Source organism: Erinaceus europaeus, chromosome 1 (assembly GCF_950295315.1).
Source record: "Erinaceus europaeus chromosome 1, mEriEur2.1, whole genome shotgun sequence".
Classification (NCBI taxonomy): Eukaryota; Metazoa; Chordata; class Mammalia; order Eulipotyphla; family Erinaceidae; genus Erinaceus; species Erinaceus europaeus.
The window spans coordinates 36,009,907-36,037,518 of NC_080162.1; the positions used below are offsets into that span (position 1 = coordinate 36,009,907).

General features: G+C 45.6%; 1 protein-coding gene across 6 annotated transcripts in view; it reads right to left on the bottom strand.

The window, feature by feature from the left end:
* The window catches only part of PHACTR3 (phosphatase and actin regulator 3), a 304,918-nt gene that overhangs the window by 235,258 nt on the left and 42,048 nt on the right, over positions 1-27,612 (bottom strand). For 5 of the 6 annotated variants that reach the window (XR_009547169.1, XR_009547208.1, XM_060180991.1 and 2 more), the window contains exon 1: positions 25,885-26,382. The exons of the other annotated variant lie outside the window; for it this stretch is intronic. Coding sequence is in view for 3 of the 5 variants with exons in the window: in XM_060180991.1 (XP_060036974.1) it covers positions 25,885-25,999 (115 nt within the window). In the remaining 2 variants the exon portion in view is untranslated. Of the gene's footprint in view, positions 1-25,884; positions 26,383-27,612 lie in introns of those variants that run through there. 6 annotated transcript variants of the gene reach the window in all.

Genomic DNA, 27,612 nt, shown 5'->3' on the forward strand with positions numbered 1-27,612 from the left:
GGTGTCTCTTTCCTTCTTGATTCCTCCCTGCTCTCTTGATTTCTCTCTGTCCTATTCAATAAAGTGGGAAAAAAACTGGCCTCTAGGAGCATTGGATTCGTGGCACTGAACTGAGCTCCATTGATAACCCTTGAGGCAAAAAAAAAAAAAAAAAAAAGGAAAAGAAAAAGGCCTACTTTCCTGAGAGAAGTCTGAACCCATGTGTCATAAGTTCTTCCAGAAGATGCCAATAGATGTCTCCTACTCCCTCAATCATTCCCATCACCCTCAAAGGACACTTCACTTTGAAAAACCTACAGGGACTTTCAAGTAGGCAGACACTTAGGACCAATGGAGAAGAGGACAAACTCCTGGAGTAGCCCCAGATAGGCATGAGTTTGAATGGAGAGAAAGTGTAATGGAAAAAAAAGGAAATGGGCATTTCCCCTGCAGGTGGGGACTGGGGGCTAGAACCCGGGTCCTTGAGCACTGTAATAGGTGTGCTCAACCAGGTGTGCCACCACCTGGCCCCCTTTTTATGTTTTAAAGAGCTCGCACAAAATCACAAGAATGAATCTCCGACCACATCTATTCTGCTCTACTCTCTGGTATGGAAAAGCAGCAGATCTGTGAAGGGCCCCCTCCCTGTTTGACAGCAGTCTGAAGGCTCAAGGTCCATTTGGGAATCCCTTTGGAACAGACAGGTAGTTCACAGATTCATGGGACCTATCTCCAAAAAGATCAAAGAGGAGGATAAGAAGTCAAGAAGTGGGAGTCGGGCAGTGGCGCAGTGGGTTAAGCGCATGTGGCGCAAAGTGCAGGGACCGGCGTAAGGATCCCGGTTCGAGCCTCCGGCTCCCCACCTGCAGGGGAGTCGCTTCACGGGCGGTGAAGCAGGTCTGCAGGTGTCTATCTTTCTCTCCCCCTCTCTCTCTGTCTTCCCCTCCTCTCTCCATTTCTCTCTGTCCTATCCAACAACAAAGCAATGTCAACAATGGCAATAATAACTGCAACGAGGCTGCAACAACTAGGGCAGCAAAAAGGGGAAAAATGGCCTCCAGGAGTGGTGGATTCATGGTGCAGGCACCGAGCCCAGCAATAACCCTGGAGGAGAAAAAAAAAAAAAAGAAGTCAAGAAGTAAACATGGGGACTCATTAAGTCTTTTGGGGTGAATGATAATACACACAGACACACATGAGAATGGGGAAATGGGTGATGAGAAGCATCACAGCTGACTCTTTAGGGATTAATAGTAAGAACCCAATAATATGAGCTGGAGAAATGGAACGCCGATCTCAAACAGTGTGTTCATTCTTTTAGGGATCTAGTGCTAGAGCTATGACATATCTGGTATGACAGTCAAAAACACCAGTGACAACTAGACCTAGCATTTCCATAGACATCCCTGCATCAGGAATGGTAAGTGCTTTGTTCAGAAATTACTCCTACAGGATGGTAGTACTGCTACTTTTACTTCACAGAAAGGAAACTGAGACAAACATTGGTCAGTGAACTCTTCCCCAGACCACCCAGCTATTAAACAGTAAAGCTGTATTAGAACCTAGACAAGAACCCCACCACGAACACCTAACTACTGCACTGCACCGCCTTTGAGGGTTTTGGGAGCTGTAACACAGCCAGCATATGTGTAGTTACAGGACTGACTTATTCAACATTTTCTAAGAACCAATTTCTTTTTTTTTTCATAGTTTCTGTCCTGAAATTATCACAACAAAACTGTGAATTAAGAAGCATTATCAATAAAAACTGTAACAAAGAGAACTCTGGAAACATAAAGCCAGAGAAGCTAAATAACTTGTTCCAGATAACAAAGCTATTTGAAAACATATTTTGCTGCCCCAGGTGCTGGTCAGTGAAAAAATTACATTCTTCCAAGAGCTTACAGTAGAAGTGAGGGGAGAAAGAGAGGGAAACAGCAAACAAATTATCTTTGGAAGTATAGGTAAGTGCAAAAATACAACTGGAAGAAAAAGAGCGTGTTATTAGAGCAGAATACTCAAGATTTGAGAGAGCGTAAGAGAAGGGGATGTGAGGACTTACTCAGAACACAAGGCACAGATGCATTATGAAGATGGAGGAGGGAGCTGATGATATGAAAGTCACAACAAAAATGAAAGACCCTTTTCAAAACAAAGGCTGGAGCTTGCCTAGGAAGCTCACCCCTTCTCTCCCCTGCCATTGCAGCCCCTACCTTTTCTTTGGGAGTTACCCCTACCACATTAGCAGGCCCTAGATTTGGATGAAGTTGACCTAAGGAGCATTGGATAATTCAGTTTTACTCTCTATCCTCACTCTCTGTTCAGTGATTGGCCAGGATGAGACACATGACTCATGCAAAGCTGAATCAGTGTCAGTCCCATGCCGCTTATTCATTTTTCTGGGGAACCTCCTTTTTGCAAAAATTGCTAAGCTATCTGGAGCTTTTAAGTTTGGAAGTGCCATGAGTTACCATTTAAAGACAGGTGCCAGAATAGGAACCTAACACAAAAGCAGAGAAAGAATAGGAGTGAATGAGAATCTCTAGGGGTCAGGTGGTGGCACACTTGGCTGAGTGTACATGTTATTTAGGCACAAGAATCCAGCTTCTAGCTCCTGTTCTCCATCTGCATGGGGAAAGCTTTATGTGGTAAAGCAGAGCTGTCAGTGTCTCTTCTGCTCTCTATCTCCCCTTTCCCTCTCAATTTGTTTCTATCCTGTAAATGATAAAAAAAAAAAAAAAAACATTTTAAAAATTATAAAGAGAACCTCCATGGCACAGTTTGAATGCTAAGCTCCCGCCATGCTTGAAACCCAATTCTCTGCCCAGTGTAAACCAGTTTGAACTTGAGTTGTTTGCCTCAGACAACAGGGACCTGACTTAACCAGACTGGGGGTGGGGCTAAGGAAGGGAAGTGCTAGGAACCAGATTCTCAGAAGCAATTGTAGCTATAGTCATAGGTCACAGCAGCCAAAGTGAGAAATCCTTAAATCTGGGAGCTGGGAGATAGCTCAGATGGTAGACTACAGCAAGGCCCCACATTCTAGCTCTTGGCCACCATATGGGAACACCATGCAAATGAGAAACTTTACAAGCAGTGGAGTGGTGCTATGATAGCCCTCCTCTCTCTATCTCTCACTCTTTATCCAGAGAATAGAAAAAGTCCACAGAAGTGGTCAAATTGCACAGACACAGTCCCTGCAGCAAAAAGAAAGAAAGAAAGAAAGAAAGAAAGAAAGAAAGAAAGAAAGAAAGAAAGAAAGAAAAGAAAAGGAAAAGGAAAAGAAAAGAAAAGAAAAGAAGTCTGTCTACATCCAGGAGAGAAGGAGAAGGAAAGAGAGGAGACCTGAGATTCAAATGAAAGGGGTCCTAGCAAAGGTAGGAGGCATATAGCCTCTTCTGTAAGAGGGACAGGAGTTTGAGTTGAGCTGTGTCTCCCTCATTCTCAAAGTTATATGCTGAAGTTCTAACCATCAGAACCTCAGAATGTGACCTGATTCAGAGAGTAGGTCTTTACAGAAGTGGTTAAGTTAAAATGAGGCCATTCTGACAGGTCCTAACTCACCCAGCTGTACACAGAAGCGGATGTCATAGCAGGTTGATTTGTGAAGAGACCCAGGGAGACTACAGTGGCCTGCAAGCCAGCGGGAGGTCTGAGACAGCTCCTCCCTCAGGATCATCTGCAGGAATCAGCCCTGCTGGCACCTTGCCCTCAGACCTCCAGCCTCCAGAACTGTCATAGTATCTATGTTTATGTTTAGGCCACAGGGTGTGTGATGCTTTGTCACTGCAGCTTCAGAAATCCACCAAGCTCCCCAAGGGGAGGGAGACAGAGGAAAGACACCCCCTTTGGGCAGCCAAGTCTTGCTTAGACATGAGGTGTGGGTTCTGTGCTCAGTGAGGACCAGAGACACAGGACTGGGAGGCACAGGGAGTCTCCCAGCCCTGGGCTGTGGTCACATCAGAGATAGGTGGGGACATCATCACCTCCTGTTTGTTGGGCATCAGCACCAGCCACATGGTGCTAGCATCACGTTAGGAGACAAAAAAAAAAAAAATCAGAAGTCTCACCTGTCTTTCTCTTATCACACTAAATATCACAAAAAAATGAATAAAGTCTAGTAAATTTGACTCTGGCCTTGATTTAGGTCAGTCTAAGTTGTCCAACAAAAAACATGGGATGGGAGGTGTTACTCTGAGGAAAGCTGAGGGAGTGAGGTATCTCTGTGCTACATTTTACAACTTAGACTGGTGTTTCAGGTTACTTCACCTGGCTAGAGAAATGGCTTGAGCTGGCACAGTACAGGACTTGCACGCTTGAGGCTGTTTGTTTCATGCTTGGTAACCATGTAGTAGAGTGACACTCTACTTTCTCTCTCTCTCTCTCTCTCTCTCTCTCACACACACACACACACACACACACCTCTATCTCATATGAAATAGACAAATCTTTTTCCCATTTGAAGATTCTGATTTTTCTCTTCTTTATTACTGATTTAATATTGATTTTAAAAACTGTAAGATAATAGCTGTGTAATTCCATATAGTTCCTACCACCAGAGTTCTATGTCCCATGCCCACCACTGAAAATTGCAATTCTCCCAAGGTCACTGTTATGGGCTGATTCTATAGATATCTTATCTATATCTATATATATATATTTCCCCCATTTTTTAATGTTTCTGCCTTCACTTTCTTTCTAGTTCACCCCTAAACCTACTACTACATCCAAATGTCTTTCCTTCTTTCCTCTTCTCTCTCAGATAAGCGAAACTATGTCTGTCTTCCTCTGGTGTTTTCCTGATTTGTTTTCCTTTCAATAATGGTATAAAAACAAGATTTCTGTGACAAATGTTTTGAGTCCTGGTGGAATGGGGGCACAGAATCCTCTAGTTTGCTTACCCTGGGAGTGTGGACAAAAATTCCTTTTGGGATACAGAAGGTGGGAGTTCTGGAGTGGCAGGCGGTAGAGCAATGGGTTGAGCACACATAGTGTGAAGCGCAAGGACTGGCGTAAGGATCCTGGTTTGAGCCCCCGGCTCTCCACCTGCGGGGGGGGGGGGTCGCTTCAAAAGCGGTGAAGCAGGTCTGCAGGTATCTTTCTGTCTCTCCCCCCTTCTGTCTTCTCCTCTATTTCTCTCTGTCCTATCCTACAACACCAATAACAATAACAATAATAACAACAAGGGCAGGAAAAATGGCCTCTAGAAGCAGTGGATTCGTAGTACAGGCAGCAAGCCCCAGCAATAACCCTGGAGGAAAAAAAAAAAAGAAGAAGAAGGTGGGCGTTCTGGTTTCTGTAATTGCTTCTCCATTGGACATGAACATTTGCAGGTGGATCCATACATACTCCAGCCAAAAGAGATAAATCTTAAAAGTAAAATAATTTCACAATTAAAAGTTTAGAAAATATAAAACCCTTGATTTCCTCCTTCTGCTTAGAAGTCCCAATTTATTTTGTTTTCATTTATTTCTGTTTAGTTATTTATTTTAATTTATCATCATCATCACAGCACTGTTCAGCTTTGGCTTATAGTGGTACCAGGAATTAAATATGGATAAATCAAATTAATTAAAGCTATGAAAGTCTTCTGCATGACCACTATACTTTCTCCTCGGTCCCTCTTGTCTATCTTATAACATATCTTCCTAGTCCCCCCAAAAGTATGGTTCTTCTGGCCCATCTGAATATGAGTTGTGAGGAACCTTTCAGAACACTCACTACAGGTAGGTTTGGAGGCCCAGTAGGAGTAGGAGAAAAGTAATCAATCATCTTGCCTTTCTTTGTGGGTTTATTCATTTGGTCACCCTGGGAAGGAACAGGGGGTGTTTTCTCCCAGGGAAAAGGGCCTGCTCAGGGCCGAACTGCAGAGAGCACAGGGTCCCATTCACCCACATAAGCAGCCACTGCTCTGAGCAAGCCTTGCTCTCTGGGAAATGCCCAGTTTTAGCTTCCAGCCATCACCCACTCTTCAACAGAGCCCCCTGGCCTGCCTCAATGGTGGCCCTTGTACAGAGGAAGCACAAAGCTGCCTTTACTGAGGGAACCAAGGGGAGAGGGCTGCAGCTGAGCAGAGGATGTCTCAGCCTGTGACTGGGCCCATTCTTTTTAGCACCAAGGGCTTCTGCCAACCACACATGGTTCCCAACTCCTAAGAGCTTCTTTCCCTGGCAAGTGGGGAATTTAAATAAATCTGGGAGGAGGTAGGGGAAGAAAAGCAGTCTGCAGATCATAGTATTCTAAAGTGGTCACATGAACTGGAAACTTTTAAGCAGAATCCCTAAGAGGTAGGAACCTTATTGTCACCGAAGGCATTCAACTATCAACTTGTCACTGAATGGAGTAATGCTAATGAATGGACTGAGGGAAACAAGTGACAGAGGAGTAGATGCACGATAAACAGATAGAAAGATAAGTAGATAGAGGCAAAACATGAATGGATAGATGAATGGAGGGTTGTAAATAGAGAAATAGATGATAAATTATTTATAAATAAAAATGCAAATCATAAGTAAACAACAGATGCATAGGTGATATATGATAAAAATGAAAGATAGTACATAAATGATGGTATAGCATAGCTACACAAATATGAATGACAGGAAGCTCAGAGGTAGTACCAGTGGAACACACATATCACCACGTGCAAGGACTCAAGCTCAATTCCCTGTTCGCTGTAGAAAGGAAACCTCGTGAGCAGTGAAGCAGGGCTGCAGGTCTCTCTCTCTCTCTCTCTCTCTCTCTCTCTCTCTCTCTCTCTCTGCCTATCTGATCTCTGGAAAACCCAGTGGACTTATCCACTTATCCTTTCAATATATGCTCAGAACAAAGTCATTTCTCAGCACCACTGACTTGCCCACCATCTGTGTTAGATTTCCCCCCAAAAGCAGAGGGACAGAGAAGCATGCAATAAATGTGGAAGGTGACCCCACAAGTAGTCCCCAAGTTTACCATTGTGGCCAGTGGGGTTATGATATGGAAAGACTCTGAAATGGCCCATCTGCCATGTGACACTGAGGCATCCCCTTGGTCACCAGGGAAGGATCTGTCCCAAGCACAAACTCCCCTGTTGTTCTGGCTGAACTCCCACTGCAGTTAAATGTTTTAAGGTACCCGGCTCCTGTGAGGGGGCCCTGACAAGGCTGTGGTGGTAGATACTGAACAAATAACTGGGAGACCAAGAGGAAGCAGATATGTAACATTTGCCAGTTCCCACAGAATATATGCCCCTTTTGTTAGGGTTTGCTGTACAGTACCCAGTATCTTGTATATAGCTGTGCTATTGGTTGCTTCTGATCTACTTGGTCTAGGCTTTTGAGAGAGTCTGCATATCAATTACACAGCCTATATATTAAAAAGACTTAGTCTGTGTTTTAAAAAACTTCGAGACATACAATTAATTTTCCCCCTCTCATATTAATTAACTAGTGATTTATATGACTACATTTTACTAGGAGTGTACATAAACACCATTCCCACCACCAAAAGACTGTGACCCATCCCTCCCACCCACTCCCACCCCCCACTGGCCCAGGAAGCTGCATGTCTACCCCTCACCACGGGGTTTTTACTTTGGTGCCCTACTTACAATTTGGTCAGGTCCTGCTTTTAGTTTCCCTTTCAGATCTTCTTTCTCAACTTCTGTTGATGAGTGGGATCATCCCATACTCATCTTTATCTTTCTGACTTAGCTCACTTAACATAATTCCTTCTAGCTCTGTCCACGATGGGTCAGAGAAGGTGGGTTCATCGTTCTTGATAGCTGCATAGTATTCCATTGTGTATATATACCACAGCTTTCTCAGCCACACATCTGTTGTTGGGCACCTGGGTTGCTTCCAGGTTTTAGCTATTATGAATTGTGCTGCTATGAACATAGGAGTACACACCTCTTTTTGGTTGGGTGTTATGGAGTCCTTGGGGTATAACCCCAGGAGAGGAATTACTGGATCATATGGAAGGTCCATGTCTAGCCTTCTGAGAGTTTTCCAGACTGCACTCCACAGAGGCTGTACCAATTTACCTAACAAAAGGACTTTTCAAAGTTAACCCAATCACCAAATAATGTGATGATAACATTAACTATCGATTGTCTTTTTGAACCCTAAGACAGCAGGAACCTCACATCTCCACTATAGAGCCTCTACTTCCCCCAGTCCTGGAACCCTTGGATAGGGCCCACTTTCCCGTATGCCTCTCCCAATCCATATCAAATAATATTGCATCTGCAGATCACAACCTAATCAACACAACAAGTGCCACCTCAACATGCTTCACTTTAGACTGTGTCCAGACACTTCACGTGTGGAATGACAACCCTTCAGCTTCATTACTCAGGTGAGACCTTTCCTTTCATAGTATACTCTAATTCCATCTCAGGTGTTTCACTTTCTAACAAAGTCCTAAAACCTAAATATACACCAGTTTCTGTGAGAGAGAGCATATGTTCACACGTATCCATAAACTACTGCAAAATATATACCTGAAAGCAGAAGTACACTAGAGTTTGCAGTGAGTACCCCCCTAACACTTCCTCTCCACTATTCCAAGCTTTGGGTCCAAGATTGCTCAACAATTTGTTTGGCTTTGTATGTTAACTCTCTTTTCAGTCACCAGGTTCCAGATGTCATCAGGATGCCAGCCAGGCTTCCCTGGACTGAAGACCCCACCAATGTGTCCTGGAGCTCTGCTTCCCCAGAGACCCACCCTACTAGGGAAAGAGAGAGGCAGACTGGGAGTATGGACCGACCAGTCAACGCCCATGTTCAGCGGAGAAGCAATTACAGAAGCCAGACCTTCCACCTTCTACAACCCACAATGACCCTGGGTCCATGCTCCCAGAGGGATAGAGAATGGGAAAGCTATCAGGGGAGGGGGTGGGATATGGAGATTGGGTGGTGGGAATTGTGTGGAGTTGTACTCCTCCTACCCAATGGTTTTGTTAATTTATCCTTTCTTAAATAAATAATAAAAAAAATTTTAAAAAAGAATATATGCCCCAACCCTGGTCAAGCTATCAGGATATCCACCAGCTCCAACACTTTTTAAAACAAATCCCTGGGCTCTTCTGGGAGGGAACCATCTGGTTCTACACCCACTGGTCACCTGTATGGGGGTCAATCTGAAGCTATAACTAAGGATGCAGACAAAGGGCATCCAAGAAAGTGTACCAGGCACCAGAGACAAATGATGTGAAGAGTTACTAAGACACCAGGACTTGTGACTGCAGGACCTTCTGCTCCTGCCATATATACCCTCTTGCAGATCCCGCTGTCACAGACTATGTCCTCCTGCCTCATGGTCCCTGCATAAGCCCTTTCCTCTGCCTGCCAAGAGTCATGCTGTCACCACCCCACCCAGCTTCCGCTGTCTCATTCCTCTTTCTCTCGCATATCCCCTACTCTAAGATATGAGAAAAAGGGAAAGCAAGGCATAGATATAGGATAGGGGTGGAAATGGAGGACTGAGAGCCTGCTTCCTTTTCTAAAAAAGTAAATATAAAAACTTCAACTTGAATGGAAATTCAAGAAATCATGTTGATTGATCTTAGAAGAAGAAAGGACAAATTTAGGCTAACCGCACTCAGAGATGGAACTTAAGAAATAACGATGGGGGGGGGGTGCAGTGGTGTACCTGATTAAGCACAAAAACCCAGGTTCAAGCCCCTGGTTCCCCACCTGCAGGAGGAAAGCATCACAAGTGGTGAAGCAGGGCTGCAGGTGTCTCTCTGTCTCTTTCCCTCTATATCCCCTCTCCCCTTTCAATTTCTCTCTGCCCTATCCAATAATAATTGACTTAAAAAATAAAAGAAATTTTAAAAAGGAAAATACAGGGTAAACTTTAATTAGATAAGTAAGGTCTGTTGTACAAATGAAGGACTATAAAGGAGGGAGGGGGAAGGAGTGAGTGAGTGAGTGAGTGAGTGAGTGAGTGAGTGAGTGAAAAAGGGTTTGGGGATCCAGTATCCTACAGTGGAGGAATTGAATGAGCTGCTGGAGGATCTGATTTGCTGACAGCTATCATGTGGAGATGGAAAACTGCACACCCACGACAACAGTCATGTTGAGCAACATGTCCCCAATAAAGTGATTAAAATAAACAGATAAAATAAAAGGGAAGAGTAGGACTGTGGAGATATCTCACTGACTGAGCACAGAACTTGCACACTTCAGACTCCAGTACCATCCTACTCCAGAGTTGAGTAGTACTTTGGCCTCTCTCTCTCATTAAAATAAATAAATAAATTTTTTTAAAGAGCATATATCATACATAAGAATTTTCTGAAACCATATCGAAGAATTTCCTGGTGATTGTTTTGGGGAAGAAAGACTGGGGGTATAGGTAGAGATCTGGCCTGCCCTATCTATAGACAACCAAACTCTGCTGAACCCACGGACGGGTACTTTTCCCTGTGATTGTAGGCACATACTGAGACACTACTGCAGTTCCCAATTTACAGAGGAGGAGACTGAGATCAGAAGAGGAGGAACAGACATCTGGTAAGTAACAGAACAGAACACAGCCTGAGCTGGGTCCTCTGGCCCCACTCTTTCCCATCTGTCATCAAAGATTTTTCAACATGTGCATGTGCCATTTTTCCAGATTCTAAACACCTGCTTAATTAAAAAAAGAAGAAGAAGAACATGGTCCTCCACCTCCTATAAAAAGCTCTTGTTTTCCCTTCCGGGCTGGGGGTGGGAGTAAGAATTATTTTTGAAGGCTTCATCTCACATAGAACCATTGTTCTGAGAGTTTGCCAAAGATTTCTTTCTTTCTTTTTCTTTTCCTTTCTCTCTCTCTCTCTCTCTCTCTCTCTCTCTTTTTTTTTTTTTTTTTGTTGAAGCTGCTGCAAAATTAGAAACAATGCAAAGACTGTCCTCTATATAAATTTACCAGTGGGGATTACAGATCATCAGCCCAAGCACTCTCCTGAAACAGTATAAGCTCAGACTTCTCTAGGTGCTCCTACAGGGTTTGGAGAAGGGCTATACAGTGCAATCAGAACCCAAATGAGGACCCAAGATATCTTTGACCCTACTCGTCTTCCCTCTCCAGTGTGTGACTGAAGGCTCAAGAAACACCCACGGTGTCTTCATGTGCAGCGATATGGTGACATCTGAGATTTCTAAGTAAGTGGGAGAATCACCCTGTCCATCAGACTCAGGGTAGGAGCAGAGTGTGTGTGTGGTCTGGGGCTGGGGGGGGGACCTTCTCAGCTGACTGACCACCCAGCTCAGATCTGGAGAAGGGGCCTTACTTTCCACTCAGGAGAGCTAACATATCTATAGGGCATGTGCTGGCACAGTGTATAGCTAGTGACCTGGCATTTACCTATAGGTCTGGATCAGATCATCTGATTCCCCATAATTATACCAGGAGGCAGGAACATTCTTCCTCCCAGACTACAGAAAGGGAAAACCAGGCACTGCCTGGCAGGACTTTCAAAGATCAGCCAGATGCAACTGACAAGGCCAGGACTAAAGCCTAATCAGCATGAGGGCTTCCGAGCATCCAGGTAGCACCTGTAAAAGGTCTGACCAAGGCTGTTATCTGGTTCTCCTTCTGCTGCTTGTGACCTTTAACAAAGGTGGGGAAAAGTTACAGGAATGCATACACATACACATATGCACAAGAACAATGACTCATTCCCCCTATGACTTTTGGCAAAAAAAAAAAAAAAAAAAAACATGGAAAGCTAAAAGACTATCGTTGCCTGAAGGACAGACAGCAAGTTGACCTTAAAAGAGCTGCTGTGGGAGTCAGGTGGTAGCACAGTGGGTTAAGCGCATGAGGCACAAAGCGCAAGGATCAGTGTAAGTATCCTAGTTCGAGCCCCCAGCTCACTACCTGCAGAGAGGTCTCTTCACAAGTGGTGAAGCAGGTCTGCAGGTGTCTATCTTTCTCTCCCCCTCTCTGTCTTCCCCTCCTCTCTCCATTTCTCTCTGTCCTATCCAACAACAACAGCAACAATAATAACTACAACAATAAAACAACAAGAACAAGGGAATAAATAAATAAATACTTAAAAAAAAAAAAAAGAGCTGTTGTCAGTGCCAGGGGCTATGCCTTTCCAGTGAGGCCTCTTCTCTAGGGAAAGGGAGGATGGAGAGAGAGGGATGAGGAGACAATGGAGGGTAGGGGGATATGAACTTAAAACCTTCAGTAGTTCTGTAAAGGAGGACTGGCTCTGTCCTCCAAGGGCCCTTCCTGCCTCTAAGTTTAGCAGTGTAAATGTCACCCAGCTCTCTGACTCTGGGACAGAGTACAAGAACTCAGTGCCACCTGATGTTTCTCTATTTACTTGTACCAAGACCCAGATACCTGGAGGTGGTCATGAGAAATACGCCAAGGGTGTCTGGACTCTTGACAATCAATTTGGGAGTCTGTGAAGATTGCTCACAGATATCACTGGGGGAGGAAGCAAAGACCCCTCCTGGGGCCAAATAAATGTTTAAACTTGACAAGGGAGAGAAACAGGTGACACAGGATGTGTGCCCCAACCACACTCCCAAGCCCCAAGGTAGGGGTCACAGGGACTGTCCCTGAGAATGACTTGCACTGCCAAGAGGGGCCGTTGCCTACCCCTGAAATGAGGCCTGACACTTATGGGAGAAAGTAGGGGTCTGCCCCCAAGGCAGATCACATTTGTGAATGTCCAGGCCCCTCACCTACCCTCACCCGCACAGGGGCCTGCAAAGCTGAGGGGAGGCAGGCATGGAAATCTAGTGCCCTGAGAACTGAATCTCTCCACACACACATGCATACAAATAAAGCATATCCTCTTCTCCAAGCTTTCCTCTGTGACTGTAGGTACAAATAAGCACTCCCCCCCACACACACACCCCAAAAAGACCTTGCACCAGTGCTACTATCCCTAGCCCCTTCAAGTTTCCAGTCTTGTACACACAACCCTATATCCTCCCACCCCTTGGCCTTTGCAATGTGCATTCTCTCTGCCTAGCACACCCTTTCCTTCACTGAGGTTGGCTTACAGACTCACTTTCAGCTCTCAACTCAAATGGCACCTTCCCTCAGCTCTCTCCTGCTGTCAGTCCCAGAGCAGCCTCCACCAAGAGACTGGGTCATTCCCCCTTAGAAAGCTTTGTGGAGGGACAGAGTCTTTGCTCTCTGATAGCTGTCCCTGACATCATGCCTGGAGGGGACTTAGGAGAGAGACAAGAAAGAGGACGAGAAGGAAGAATCTCGCTATAGGGCATGGGTGACCCCTGACACTCATGGGCAGAAACTATTTAATAACTACCTCCAACCAGCCTGGCTACTCAATGTCACCCCCAAGAAACATCAGCTGACAGAACCAACCTCAACCTCACAGTCTCCTGGCCCAAAAGTCCACCCTGTGAGACTACCCAGGATCTACCCAGGGTCAGGAAAGGAAGCAGAAAAAAAAAACAGGCCAGGTCAGAATTCATCTTTTCCTAAGAGGGTGCAGCTGTTATCTGCTAATATCTTCCTGGAATGAATTGTTACTAGTTAATTAAAAAACTGCAAGGGAACTAATTATTAACAGATCTTTAGGCTCATTTTTAGCAAGCATATAGTTGACGAGCTATGCTCTGAGTCACTGCTTTTTAGCCTGTTCTCATTTGCTCCAGATCTCTCAACAGGATGAGACTTTCCTACCAGAAGTCATCACATTGTGTCATTCATTTGGTGAATGGGGATAAGAGAGGCAACCAGGTATCTTCATTTATCAAGATAAGCCAGTGTATATTGTGCATCTGCTATGAGCAATGCTCTGTCCTAAACAAAGTACAAAGAGAAACACAAAACTGTAAAGACAAAGGGCAAAGACTGGACAGAAAGTAGAATGAGTTAGAAAACCATTAGGGGAAAATGACACATATTAAAACACCAGTGCTGATTGTAATGGAGATATTATGGGAAAGAGAAGTTGCTTTAGATTCCCATGGGAAGTCAAGGAGGAAAGAAACCATGTCAGCAGGGTTAAGCTCATGTCAATACAATACTCAGCAACACTCTGTTAGATCCATGTCATTAAAGGACTCTGTATCTCACCCTTCACACTTCCAGAGAGAGAGAGAGAGAGAGAGATAGCAAATGATCCCTAAATCTTCTGCTACTTCCTACTTTCCATTAAAGCAAAACCAGCTACTTGCAAGGATTAGGGCAAAGAAACAAAAATGAAGTACAAGAAACCATAAACTACACCTTCACACACAGAGATGTTGGTCTGCTTCTAAATTCTGCTTCTAAGACCCCTTCTGTTGCACTGCTTAATCGCTGTGGTCTATTTACATAATTACTGTGTTACCTGGGAACTGCCCTGCCTGCAGGGCATTGGTTTAATCCCCACTGGTTCATACTCCCTTTTTGCTCAACCCCCTCTCCTAGACACACCCTGATTTCCACCAGTCTCTTTTCGCTCCACCCTCTCTATGTCACATCCTGTTTCCACCCTACTTGGCGAGTATATATACAGCTGCTCTTCTGTTTGAACACACTTGGGATTGCCTTCTGGCTCCAAGAGTCCCAGAGTCTCTCTCCTGCCCACCTGCAAAGCTAGTTCGGCAGAAATATGCACATAGACTCCATCCTGAGCACAAAGCTGACCTAAAAAACTTGGGGTCAACTTAGCTTAGTTATAGCCTTCAGTCCCAGAGGGGGTTTGTGACTTACTCAACCTTCCATCTTGGATTTGACTTGCTTCTGTCCTACAACCTTCACATCTTGGCCTCTCCAGCTCAGCTCCCTAGCCAGGAAGTCAGTCAGAGGGCTGAATAAGAGTCGGCACTACTCAACAGGATGCCAAGAATCAGTCTTAGGGTCATGCAGAGGGAAGGCGGGAGAGCCTAACAGGGATAACTGATTCTACACAGTAGTGGTGACCCTCAGGTCAGCAAGGTCTCCTCTTTCAGCACTAGTGGGGCATGTGGGCATTTGGGAGCCCCAAAGTCGCACAAAATCAAAGCTTCCCACTGACTGCCATAGACAAATATATAAGATTTCTAACACTCTTCTGTGGATGCTTGTCTGTAATGAGAGAAGGCTGATATCAACTCTAAGTTCCTGGGTTTTCCCTGTGCTCTAATCACTTTGCTAAATACTATAGGAATCAACTCATTAAATCCTCACCACCACCTTTTTAGGTGGCTTCAGTTATAAGTAGTCTTCATTTTACAGACCTTTCAAAGTCACACAGATTTAAGCTGACTCGCACCAAAGAGGCCACCCACCTGCAGTCCCCCTCCTCAACTACTAAACTCCAATGTCAAGGTCCAGCCATGTTGGAGACACAGAAAATTCAGACAAGAATATGATCATGTCCCTCATCTCCATGAGTTCACTTTCTGGGATGATAAACAAGCCAGCTGCATGGGTACCTCTGGTCCCAGTTCTCTATTCCTACAGTACTGAAAGCTTTCCAGATAAAGGGGGCAGAGGACACTTTACTCCCTCAGGCCTAAAAGAGTCCTGAATGCAAGCCAACAGAATCAGGCAGAAGTGAAGCCTTTTTTTTTTAATATTTATTTTATTTATTTATTCCCTTTTGTTGCCCTTGTTTTATTGTTATAGTTATTATTGTTGTTGTCATTGTTGGATAGGACAGAGAGAAATGGAGAGAGGAGGGGAAGACAGAGAGGAGGAGAGAAAGATAGACACCTGCAGACCTGCTTCACTGCTTGTGAAGCGACTCCCCTGCAGGTGGGGAGCCGGGGTTCGAACCGGGATCCTTATGCCGGTCCTTGTGCTTTGCGCCACCTGCGCTTAACCTGCTGCGCTACAGCCTGACTCCCAGAAGTGAAACCTTTGAACCATGTATGTTTCTATTATAGTCAGGAGACACACAAGATGGGTCCAAAGAGCATGAGTTGAACATAGAGAAGAAGCACTCCCTAGATCTACATTATATGAGGAAACCTTTCAGCCTTCTGACATGTAGGGGCAATGTTAACTCCTATAGACCACTAGGGCTGAGGAAGGGCAGCATTTGCAGCCTGAGATGTCTGGTAGAGAATGATGTGGGCAGGACACAGCAAAGAACATGCTGGAGGGGCCTGCCATTTATTATACAAGGGTATGCCCCTAGCCAGACCATGAGCTTCTAGGATGGATGATGCCTCTTTTTTTAACGTTTGTCTGTTTATTTATTTATTTGAAAGATAGGAGAAGAGAGAGAAAGAACAAGACATCAGTCTGGTACATGTGTTGCCAGGGATCGATCTCAAGACCTCATGCTAAAGAGTCTAGTGCCTTATCTACTGCACCACCTCCCGGACCACACAACAACGCCTCTTTCTATTACATGTCCATATAACAGTCATGGAAAGAAGATCACTTCATTGAAAGCTACTGCACCTTTGGGAATTTTGATACATGGGTTTCTAATGCTTAATGTAAAGACCATCACTTCATTAGTATTTTTGTCCCATCTTCTCTTTTATGTAAATGATTTAAAAGAAAGGCCATATTCTCATCTTTCACTAAAAAAGCCTGTCTCCCAACTCATGGGGGAGTTAATAGGAAAATAAAGAAGGTGAGTACAGCCCTGTAGATCACAGCAGAGGCCTGCCCCAGCCAGGCACTGGGGCAGGCCTGATGCTGGCATGTATTCAGAGCTTTACACAAAAGTCCTCACAGACAAATGTGCCAAGGTCAGCAACAACTTGGCTCAAGTGACTTAGACTTTATATTGTCTCAAACAATGTTTTCCTGCCAAAGGGAAGCAGAAAGATTGGGGGCACAGAGGATGGTAAGGGCAGAAAGTGGGAAGGACAGACAGGTGGGCAGGGTAAGTGGGTAAGTGTGGCAAACACCAGAATTGAGACCTCTCCATATTTCTGGGGCCATGGGTGTGTCTGCACCCTTCTAGACTCTGGCTATTTCAGGTTCACAGGAAGATTAAATATAAGTATAATCACCTCCTGTTGACACAGAAGTGACAACAATCACTCTTTCACTCTACTCACTGATCATTAATAAGACTGACAGCTCTGGGAAGGACAGTCTTAATTCCTGGGTAAATATTAAAGGTAGTTTGTATGAATATCGTGTCCATGCTTAGATCACACAGCTTAATTCATCCACCATTTCATTTTCCAGTAAAGAAATGTCATGAGGAGGGCCAGCAGGTAGCTCACATGGTCCAGCAATACATGTCGTTATGCACAAGGACTGAGGTTTGAGTAATGGGCCACCACATAGTCCTACCTGCAGGTGGAAGTTTCATGAGTGGTTTCATGAGTGCTGTGGTATCTCTCTCTGTCTCTTATCCTCATATCTGAGGGAAAAAAAATGGTTACCGGGAAGAATAGAGTTGCACAGGCACCACAAGCCCCACCAACAGTCCAGGTGGCCATAAGGAAAAGAAAGAGGGGAAGGAAAATAAAGAGAAAGAAATGTATGCCCTGAGTGACTAAGGAGGTAGCTCAACAGGTAGAATGCAGGACTTGCCTGTATCCCTAACACCACATATTCTGGTTGGTGCCATATTCTTTTTCTTTCTTCCTTTCTTTCTTTATTTTCCCTTTTGTTGCCCTTTTTTTTTCATTGTTTTTATAGTTATTGATGTCATCTGATAGGACAGAGGGAAATGGAGAGAGGAGGGGACAACAGAGAGGGGGAGAAAAAGATAGACACCTGCAGACCTGCTTCACTGTCTGTGAAGCGACTACCCCGCAGGTGGGGAGCATGGGGCTCAAACCCAGATCCTTATGCTGGTCCTTGTGCTTTGTGCCATGTGCGCTTAACCCACTACAATATGGCCTGACTCCCTGGTGCCTTATTCTAGACCCCCCACACCCCAAATAAATGCATGATAATCTTAAAAAAAGAAACATTCCCCAATGCCTCATGTAATAATTGTATCTATCTCTAAAGATACAGATGATATAGATAGGAATTGTTACAGGTATAGGTGTACATATAGAATGGGTTGGGGAGGGGCCGGGCAGTGGTGCACCTGGTTAAGCGCACACATTATAATGTGCAAGAACCCAGGTTCAAGCCCCTGGTCCAAACTTGCAGGGGGAAAGCTTCACAAGTGGTGAAGCAGGGCTTCAGGTGTCTCTCTGTCTCTCATCCTCTCTATCCCTCCCTTCCCTCTCAATTTCTGTCTCTAGCCAATAAATAAAATTAAAAAATAAAAGAAAAATAGAATGGGTGGGGAGATACTATAGCAATAGCATACCAAAGGTGTATGCTGAAGGTCCCAGGTTCTGGGTTCTATCCTCAGCACCACCATATGCCAGAGCTGGACAGTGCTTGGGTGTCTGTAAACTCTCGAAAGAAAGAAAGAAAGAAAGAAAGAAAGAAAGAAAGAAAGAAAGAAAGAAAGAAAGAAAGAAAGGAAGACTATGAAGCAGCTGTAGTCCCCACACTCTCATCTGGATCATGGGTTTTATGTTTAAGTTTCACGAAGACTGTGATCTCCTGTACATGGCCTTGCTAGGGAGGAGCTCAATGCACCTATCTAAAACAAATAAACAAAATCCCACATTTCCACCCATGCTGCTACTAGAGGTAGTTATGAGACAACTTTTAGGGAAAGGAGGTTTCAGTGCCATAGCAGAAGGAGACCCCTTAACCTGTTCACCACCTTCTTCCTGCATGGAATGTGCACTTATTGCTGCAGGTGCAGGCAGCAAATGACCAGACCAAGTATGTAAGTGCAGAACTTCCTATATGCATGGTCTGTACTTCTAGTGAAAGAAAATCCTCTTTTTGCATGGAGAAATTATATAATTAAACTAGTTTAAATTAATTAGTTTAAATTAATTTAATACAAGTAAAAGAAAACACTCTTTTTTAGCCAGTGCCATTTAGTGAAGTCAACCCTAAGTGACAAACATATCAATATGACAGGAAACCCACAATTTACTAGAAACTTAACTTCCCAGCATATCTTTTAAAAGTAGCTGGCCAGGGAGCTGGGCGGTAGCGCAGTGGGTTAAGCGCACATGGAGCAAAGTGCAGGGACTGGCTTAAGGATCAGGGTTTGAGCCCCAAGCTCCCCACCTTCAGGGGAGTCACTTCACAGACAGTGAAGCAGGTCTGCAGGTGTCTTTTTCTCCCCCTCTCTGTTTTCCCCTCCTCTCTTGATATCTCTCTGTCCTACCCAACAACAACAAGAGCAATAACAACAACTACAACAAAATGGAAAAAATGGCTGCCAGGAGCAGTGGATTTATAGTGCAGGCATGGAGACCCAGAAATAACCATGGAAGCAAAAAAAAAAAAAAGTAGCCGACCTACTCTCTGGGTCCCCACTCCTTCCTGCATGGTGATAACTGTGCAAACATCATACACCCCAATTCAACCCTGTAAATACTGTAGTTCATCACTGTGCCAGACAATGTGACAGTAACAAGGAGCATAATCCCCTCTCAAGTTCAATAATAAGACTCAAATCCTTAGATACACATTTGGTTATATGCAAACTTTTCCCTTTACTCTCCTTCCTGGTGGCATTTCACACTACCCATTAAATGATGCTCTGGTTTAGAACTGGTGAGGGGCCCAGAACATTCTCACCCTTCATACCTCACGGCCTGCAGTTGACACAGACGCTCTAAAGGCCCAATGATATAAGTTTATCTGTGTCCTTCAAGACAGGTGCCTGTACCAAAAGAACTCACTAAACACACTCATAAAAGTAAAACAATTTAAAACATACACACATTTAAATCCTATTTTAAGATCACTACTGCTCCACCCCATAATTATAGGACCTGCATCAAAGGGTGCCCCAGGAACCAAGCTGCTTATTCTCACTGTCTCTGTGTCCTATTAAGATGAAAAGGGGGTACGGAACAGATTTTTCCAAAGCATCTGATTACTTTTCTAGTGAATGTGCCATGCTTTCATAATCAGAAAACACTTAAGTATTTAAACTCCATGTTTTCTCAAAGCATTCAGCTTTTATTTTTAATAACCACTAAGAAGCTGACAAGGTAATTACTGCATAGTTCTGCAACTAATTAAGCCATGTAGACACTCTGTAAGGGGCCAGAGGGAGATCCCCAGAACTCAGGGTTCTGAGTAAGAGAGAGCATTCAAGGAATGAATCTAGGAAGAACCAGTAAGCCTGAAAAAGGGGCTTGCCTTTACCCCTCATCACACTCCACATAGGGCTAGGTCTGAAGCGTAGAGACTAAGAAGAGATCAGATCTACATTTTGTAAAACTTTTGTATTGGAGGGAAATAGACAAGAGGAAGAAACTACTCAGTGCAGTGTTAAGTCCATGGGGGGCGGGGAGTGATGTCGAAAGTGGTGGGTTCCAGATGCATCTCAGATGTACTTGGCTACCTCACAAGCACCACCAGTATCACCTAGTCCTTTGTTAGAAAGGCAATTGGGATTTTCTTTTAAATCAGAGAATTCCACAGCTCTTGTTTATGCTGGAAGCAGAGACTGAACTGGGATCTCCCTTGGAGCCTCAGGCATGAAATGTGCCATCTCCTCACTCCCTCAAAGCAGGCTCTTGAAACCCACCACAGACCTGCTAAGTGAGAAATTCTATAAGCACCTTTAACATGCTTTCCAGTCAGGCTGAGAATGACCATCTGTATCAGTCCTCCAGGGAAGATCTATCCCCAGGGAATATATACCTGGATTTTTTGTTTGTTTGTTTGTTTTTCATCAGTGGGCTGCTCAGTGCCTGTTTACAGTAGTGCCTGGGATTGAACCTGGGGCCCCAGAGTCTCAGGCATGAAAGTATTTTTGAATACTCATTATGCTACCCCCTGACCTTGGAGATATTTTTTGTTAGGAAAGAAAAATGGAAGGAAGGAGGGAGAAAGGGAGGGAGAGAAAGTGTGGGGAAAGGTACTCACTCTGATACATGTGGTAGCAAGGATTAAACTTGGAATCTCTTGTTTCTGAGTCCATTGCTCTATCCACCACACTACCTCCAGAGCCACCAGAAATTTTCTGATTGCCACAATTAGTGCTGGGTGGGAAGTAGTTTGTACTGTCATCTGGCATATAAATGACAGAGAAGGGGTACATCCCACAATTCCCAGGACAATAACAGTCCCTTCACAACAGAGAATGGGCCAGCCATAAATGCCCATGAGATAAGATATGTTAACCCTTCTGTCACAATTTTAAAATAGTTTTAAAGATTTATTTATTCTTATGTGAGAGAGATCAGAGCAAAATAAGTGTGTGATGCTGGGATTGAACCCAGAGCATCATACATGCAAATTCTTCATTGAACAGAATCTTTATAAAAAGCCATCCCAGGGGAGTCAGGCCAGGCGGCAGCACAGCGGGTCAAGCGCATGTGGCGCAAAGCACAGGGACCGGCATAAGGATCTAGGTTCCAGTCCCTGGGTCCCCACCTGCAGGGGCAGTGGGGCAGGTCTGCAGGTGTCTATCTTTCTCTCCCCCTTTCTGTCTTCCCCTCCTGTCTCCATTTCTCTCTGTCCTATCCAGCAACGACAACATCAATAACAACAACAATAACTACAATAGTAAAACAGAGACAACAAAAGGGAAAAGATAAATAAATAAATATATTTAAAGTCTAAAAAAAAGCCATCCCAAGTGACTCCTGGCCTAGTTTCAGGCTCTGGCGACATAAGAAAAGGGAGCTGAGGTCAAAGGAAGAAGACAGAAAAAGAAAAGAACAGCATTTCAAGAACCCCAAATGATGAGCTGGGAGTTATGTGAGCAGGGAGTCAAGAGATGTAGCAAAGCAAAACAAAAACCAGGGGAAGGGTATTTTCCTTGGAAGTGTGGTGTGCAGGGAAAAACAATGACAGGAAGAAATTCCCAGAACACTAGGGGAGGCCCCACATCTGACAGAAGCCCTTCCCTTGGCCTGAAAGTCCATGAAAGCAGAAAGCACAACTTTTCATGAGAGTAAATTCCTCAGAAGAAAAGTTTGTTATAATACTTTTATTTATTTATTTATTTATTTATTTATTTACTTATTTATGTATTGCCTCCAGGGTTATTGCTGGGGCTCAGGGACTGCACCATGAATCCACTGCTCCTGGAGGCTTTTTTTTCTCCCCTTTTTTTGCCCTTGTTGTAGCCTTGTTGTGGTTATTGTTGTTGATGTTGTTTGTTGTTGAATAGGACAGAGAGAAATCGAGAGAGGAGGGGAAGACAGAAAGGGGGAAGATAGACACCTGAAGACCTGTTTCACTGCCTGTGAAGCGACCCCCCTGCAGATGGGGAGCCAGGGGCTCGAACCAGGATCCTACGCCAGTCCTTGCGCTTTGTGCCAAGTGCGCTTAACCCACTGTGCTACTGCCTGACCCCCTACTTATTTATTTTTGATAAGATATCGAACCTTGCTGGTGGGTATGATGTTGGGATTTAGAAAGAGAAACCTTGTCAGGATACAGATGGAATCATTAATGGAGCAACGGTGTAGCAACAGTGGAAAGGGCTGGCCCCCAGAGAAAACGTATCATCTCTGCCATGGAGCTCATGGCCACAGACATAGCCACTGAGACATTTAATGCACTTATAATAAGACCACAAAAAGATACCCAAGCTCACCAGCAATCAGAGAGCCACAAATTAACACAACAAGACATTTGTCAATGTATCTGCTAAAGAAAGCCAGAGTAATGACCTCAAGTGTTACCAAGGTTGTAGATAAAGAGAACTCTTGGGGGCAGGTGGCGGTGCACCTGGTTCAGCACACACATTACAGTGGGCAAGGACCCAGGTTCAAACCCCTGGTCCCCACCTGTAGGGGGAAAGCTTTGTGATGGGGTAAAGCAGGGGTTAAGATGTCTCACTGTCTCTCTCTATATATATATATCTCCCCCTTCCTCTCAATTTCTCTTTATATATACCTAAAAAATAAATAAAAATATTTTTAAAAATGCAACTCTTACAGATTTAGTGTGAGGCAGGGAAGTGATGAGAGTCAGCTGGTACATATTCCAAGAGGATATATCATATAAGTTAAAAAGGTAGGTTGCTGTGTACCAGACATGTGATTAGCTGAGAAACCATAGAGAAAATTCACATTTTGAAGACAAGAAGACCTGCTTCACCACTTGTGAAGTGACCCCCCTGCAGATGGGGATCTGGGGGTTGGAACCGGGATCCTTATGCTGGTCCTTGTGCTTCACGCCATGTACGCTTAAACCACTGTGCCACCTATTGCCCAGCCCCCCGGAAGCCAGCCCTTTCTACTTTCTACTCATGCTACATTAATCAATTGTACTTTCTTACATGCAAATTTCCAAGAATATGAAAGATAAACATGTAGGAAAAGGTCTAGAGGTTCTCTGCTAAATTCACAACAGATAGCATCTGGAGTGCAAGAAGGGGGTGCACAGTTTACCTTTCCAATAATGCTCTGAGCTTTTGCTAAAAGATATTGCTAAAGATGTAGTTGAAGAGAAAGGTAAATGCAACCTTGGGCTGCTTTATAAAAACACAGAACCTACATGTAAGGAGGTGATTCTTAACTCTTGATTTTGTTCTCAGCTATTCCATGGCTAGAGCAGACTTCCATTTTCAGGAGTGGTTCTTTAGAGTAGGAGACACATGGAAGAATCCCAGAGGAGAGGAGAAGATGAAGAGCAGGAGTTTTTCAGTCAAATGAAGAAATGACTCACTTTGGTGCCATAATTAATGTAACACCAGGCACCCTGAAAGCTGTAAGTATAAAAAGGGTCCCAGTAGGTCTTCTGGGCAGCAGACCCTTTTGGACCACAAAGATTTTTCTAATACATCTACCAAAGATAAGCATGCACCATATCAGAAATGAGTAACAACCCCCACTCATCAGAAAATAAGATATGTGAATACATGCCAAGCACATCAAGCAGGCAAATTGTAGAAAATGCTCCCCTTTATGCATTCATCCTGCTTCAAGCTCCCAGGTTGCTTCCAACCTAAAGAACTGAATTCTTTCTGCCAGAACTCTTCTGCTTAACAAAACCCAGAGGGGGGAAAAAATGTGTGGTGCTTTTTCATAAGTTCTCCCACTCAGAAAAAAATAAAGACCAGAAACTTTTTGCCACCTGAATCTGCTCTGTGGGCTCATGTTGACCATTTGGTTGGTGTGCTTTATTTTACGATGTGTTAATTTATTTATAAGAAGTGGTGCAGGTACAGAAGTAGAGAGAACCAGAGCATCATGTGGCACATTCTGTGTGTTGAGGATCGATTGGAGACCTCAGACCTGCAAGTTTGATACTCTACCCACTCTGCCACCTCACAGACATTGTTGACAATTTAAGCTTGAGAACTCAGGCACTCACTTAACCAGAGGCACTCAGATCCTTCCACCTCTTTCCTAGTGAACCAACACCAACTCCTGCTAAGTCCTCTGCCCCAGCCCACAGAAACATCAACTCACAGACAGAAAGAAAGCTAAATCCTCCACAATTTCCTTTTTGAGTCTGCTTCCTTTTCCTGCCAGGAAGACAAAAGTAACTGGGAAGGATTCCTTCCTGAGGAACCACTTGACTTCCATAATTGGAACAATCATGGGTGTGCAGCTCCAACACAGAGAAAACCAATCCATCATCAAGTGCTAAAAGCTAAATCCTTGGATTTCTAATAAAAGGATTAATTAAAACCTTAGGGGTCTGCTTATGGCAGTTTCCACTTAAAACTCCCAGGAAATTAACTTGCCCTCCCAGACACAGAAAAGCCAGGGATTTCCCCCTTGCTGGTACCTTAGTTTGACCAAGTGACACAGTGTCAACAGTCTTAACAAAGAAATTCTACAAGACTTGCAAGGGTTTATTGTTTAAAATTATTCAATCTAGCCCCTGTTGTGCACAGAGCTGCCTTTAATGGGTCTTTCTGTGCAACTCAATAGTAAAGCTTCAGCTTAGTGAAGGAAAGCTCTCCACAAAGCAGGATTTGCCCCCAGCCTGAGGGGTGTTGTGTATGTGTGAGGGGAGGGTGATTATCTAGACTGTAATGCCCACCACTTAATGAGTGATCAAGTCTCCACTTCAGGCAGTTACATTTAGAGACTAACAGACTAAGTCCTCTATGGAAAGTAAGGACAACTTATTGTCAAAACTATGGGGGGGGGGGAGGCTGTACTCCTCCTCTAAGATATAGAATTAGGTCCTGTGGCTTGATACCAAAACACCAGCTTTGATTCTTTTTTTGAACCCTGCATTTCAGAAGCTCAGACTTCTCCCTGTGAAGTGAAAATTGCCTTCTGGTAGAGAAAGGTTTTAATGATCACTTTGCTTCCTGCGTCTCCATGGTGACACAGCCCACCCACCCACCCCCCTCCTGCTTTATTAGGCCTTTCTTCCTCTCTGGAAAGTAATCAGTTAAGCCATATAGACGCCTTTGTGGCTGGATTTATCACCTATACAACTGCCGCTCTCTTGGGGGGGGGGGGGCAAAGTCCACATCATTTAAGTGAAATCGGGCTCAGTCTTGGAGGACGCCCTCCACCCGCTGGCTCTGAGCTCCACCTTGCGCACGGACCAGGACGCAGGCGGCACCCAGGTGCTCCAGGCCCCGCCCGAGTCCAGAGCCCGGAAAGCCCCCTCTGAGAGCTGCGGGCCGGAGCACCGCCCCGCCCCGCCCCGCCCCTCAGGGACACCCCAGCCCGAGCCCCGGAGCCCTGGAACCGGGACCCCCCGGGTAGGGAGGGCTGTGCTCCCAACCGGCACCGGGCGGAGGTGGCCACAGGTCTGACTCCTCCAGCTGGTCAGAGTCCGGACAGGGGAAGCCGCTGGTCTGCAGGGAGGGCGGATGGGGAGCTCCGCCGGGGAGTCTCTTCCTCTCCGGACAAAGGGCTCCCGCCCCAGCCCTGCGCTCGGGGGGGCCCGGGGGCAACCGGGGGGAGCCGGGGCTGAGCGCCTTGCTGACCGCAGACCTCAGACCGCGCGGGGAACCTGGGACACGCGCCCGCCGCCCGCCCGGGTCGTGCACACGCCCCGCCGCCCCCGCCCCCGCCAGCCCGCGGTTACCTGGCTTCTCCCCGGCGCCCGCAGAGGCGGCGGCCGAGTCGGTGAGGACGCTGGGGTCACTCTGTGAGCGGCCCCGCGACACGAGGCAGCCGCTCTCGTCCTCGGACGCGGCCATGGGCCCGGTGGCGCGGGGCAAGTTGGAAGGAGCCGCGTGGAATCAGAGCATCCGAGGCGGCCAAGGTCACTGGCGAGGGGGCTGCAAAGGGCGCCTTTTAAAATTTAAAAAAAAAAAAAAAAAAAAAGGAAAATCCACGGCGTCAGGGTAAGGGAAGGAGCCGGAGGACCACGGAGGGTCTGCCTTCAGGGCGGCGAGACAATAGCCTCGCGGGCCGCAGCCAGATGCATCCCAGCAAGCGCGGCCTCGCTTTGTTATTTATTCGTGTTTATTCCCATTCTTCAGTCTATGTTCCAAAAAAAAAAAAAGTTGAACCAGGAAATAAAAACTTTTTTCTTGTCAGTGTTTATTGCGTGCTTGGGGTAGAGGGTGATGTCCGGCAATTTCTGGGGGTGATCCCTCCCCCCTCCCCACCCCCCACCCCCCCCGGAAAAAATAAAAGGGAAATGGAAGAATCTTTGCTCTGGCAATTGCTTTAATCTGAAAGCCGTTCTTGGAGCATCTGTTGGAAAACATTAGGATTCTCCCATCATGCCGTGCGGGAGGAGCATGACGTCACAAGAGAGGGGCGCTAGGATGAGCGAGGTGATGGGAGGGGTCTGAATACCTGGACCCACCTAGCGCAGTAGCCTGAGCTGGCGCAGAGACTGGATGCTGAGTGAGGGGCCGCACCCACACCCCTGCCCAGCTCTTAGAAACTAGAAAGGTCCCATGGCAGGCAGGCTGTGGTGCCCTCCCAAGCAGGAGGGGAGGACCCAGAAGGCAACTCCCAGGGAGGCAGGGCCCCCATCTCCCCAGCAGCTTCATGCCCTCCCCCTTTTGGGGATGTGGAGGCCAGTGGGTCTTACCGCCGGGGGGGGGGTTCCACTATGGGGGGAGCAGAGCTGGGGTATGTTATACCCACCCATCACACCCCACCACCTCCTCCAGGCTCATAGTCCCTGCTTGGGAGGAGAGCCACCTGGTGTCTTCCAGGGAGACTTTGAGGAAGTGGAGGGGGACATGCTAGAAAGGTGACACCCCTGAGGACTGCCACTTTCAGAGGTGTCCTCGAAATGTGCTAATGAGCAATTTCCACTATTCTGGGGGCCTGGAAGTGGGTGAGTATGAGTACAGCAGACAGCTCCAAATCTTCAGCTACAGCTCTGAGCACAAATGGTAGCCAATATAGAAAAGCCCAGAAACTGGGAGTGGCACTGTGTCACAAGGTGGTCTAGGAAGCTGCCCAGAGGAAAGACATTTCATCAGAGACCTAGAAGGGAGGGGCACACACAGTAGAGGGGGTGTCCAAGGGCTTCCTGTGCACAGATACCTGCAGAGCAACTCTGAGGGGTACAGTCATCCCAGGGGCATTTCCCCTGCAGACCAGAAACTCAAGTGGGAACTGTCCTGGGATCCCCAACTGGTGACAGCAGAGCAGGAGTTGGACCTCCCTGGAGATGCTCCTTCCTTCTTGTAGAGGCCAGTAAAGCAAGAGGCAAGTGGGGCATTCAGGTAGTGCCAGACGGAATCCAAATGCAGGACCAGGGGCAGAGACAGGAGTGGGAAGATGGAGGTGGGTATTCTGAATTCTTAGCAGCAGTCCTCCTGAGAAGGTTTTCACAGACTCCTTC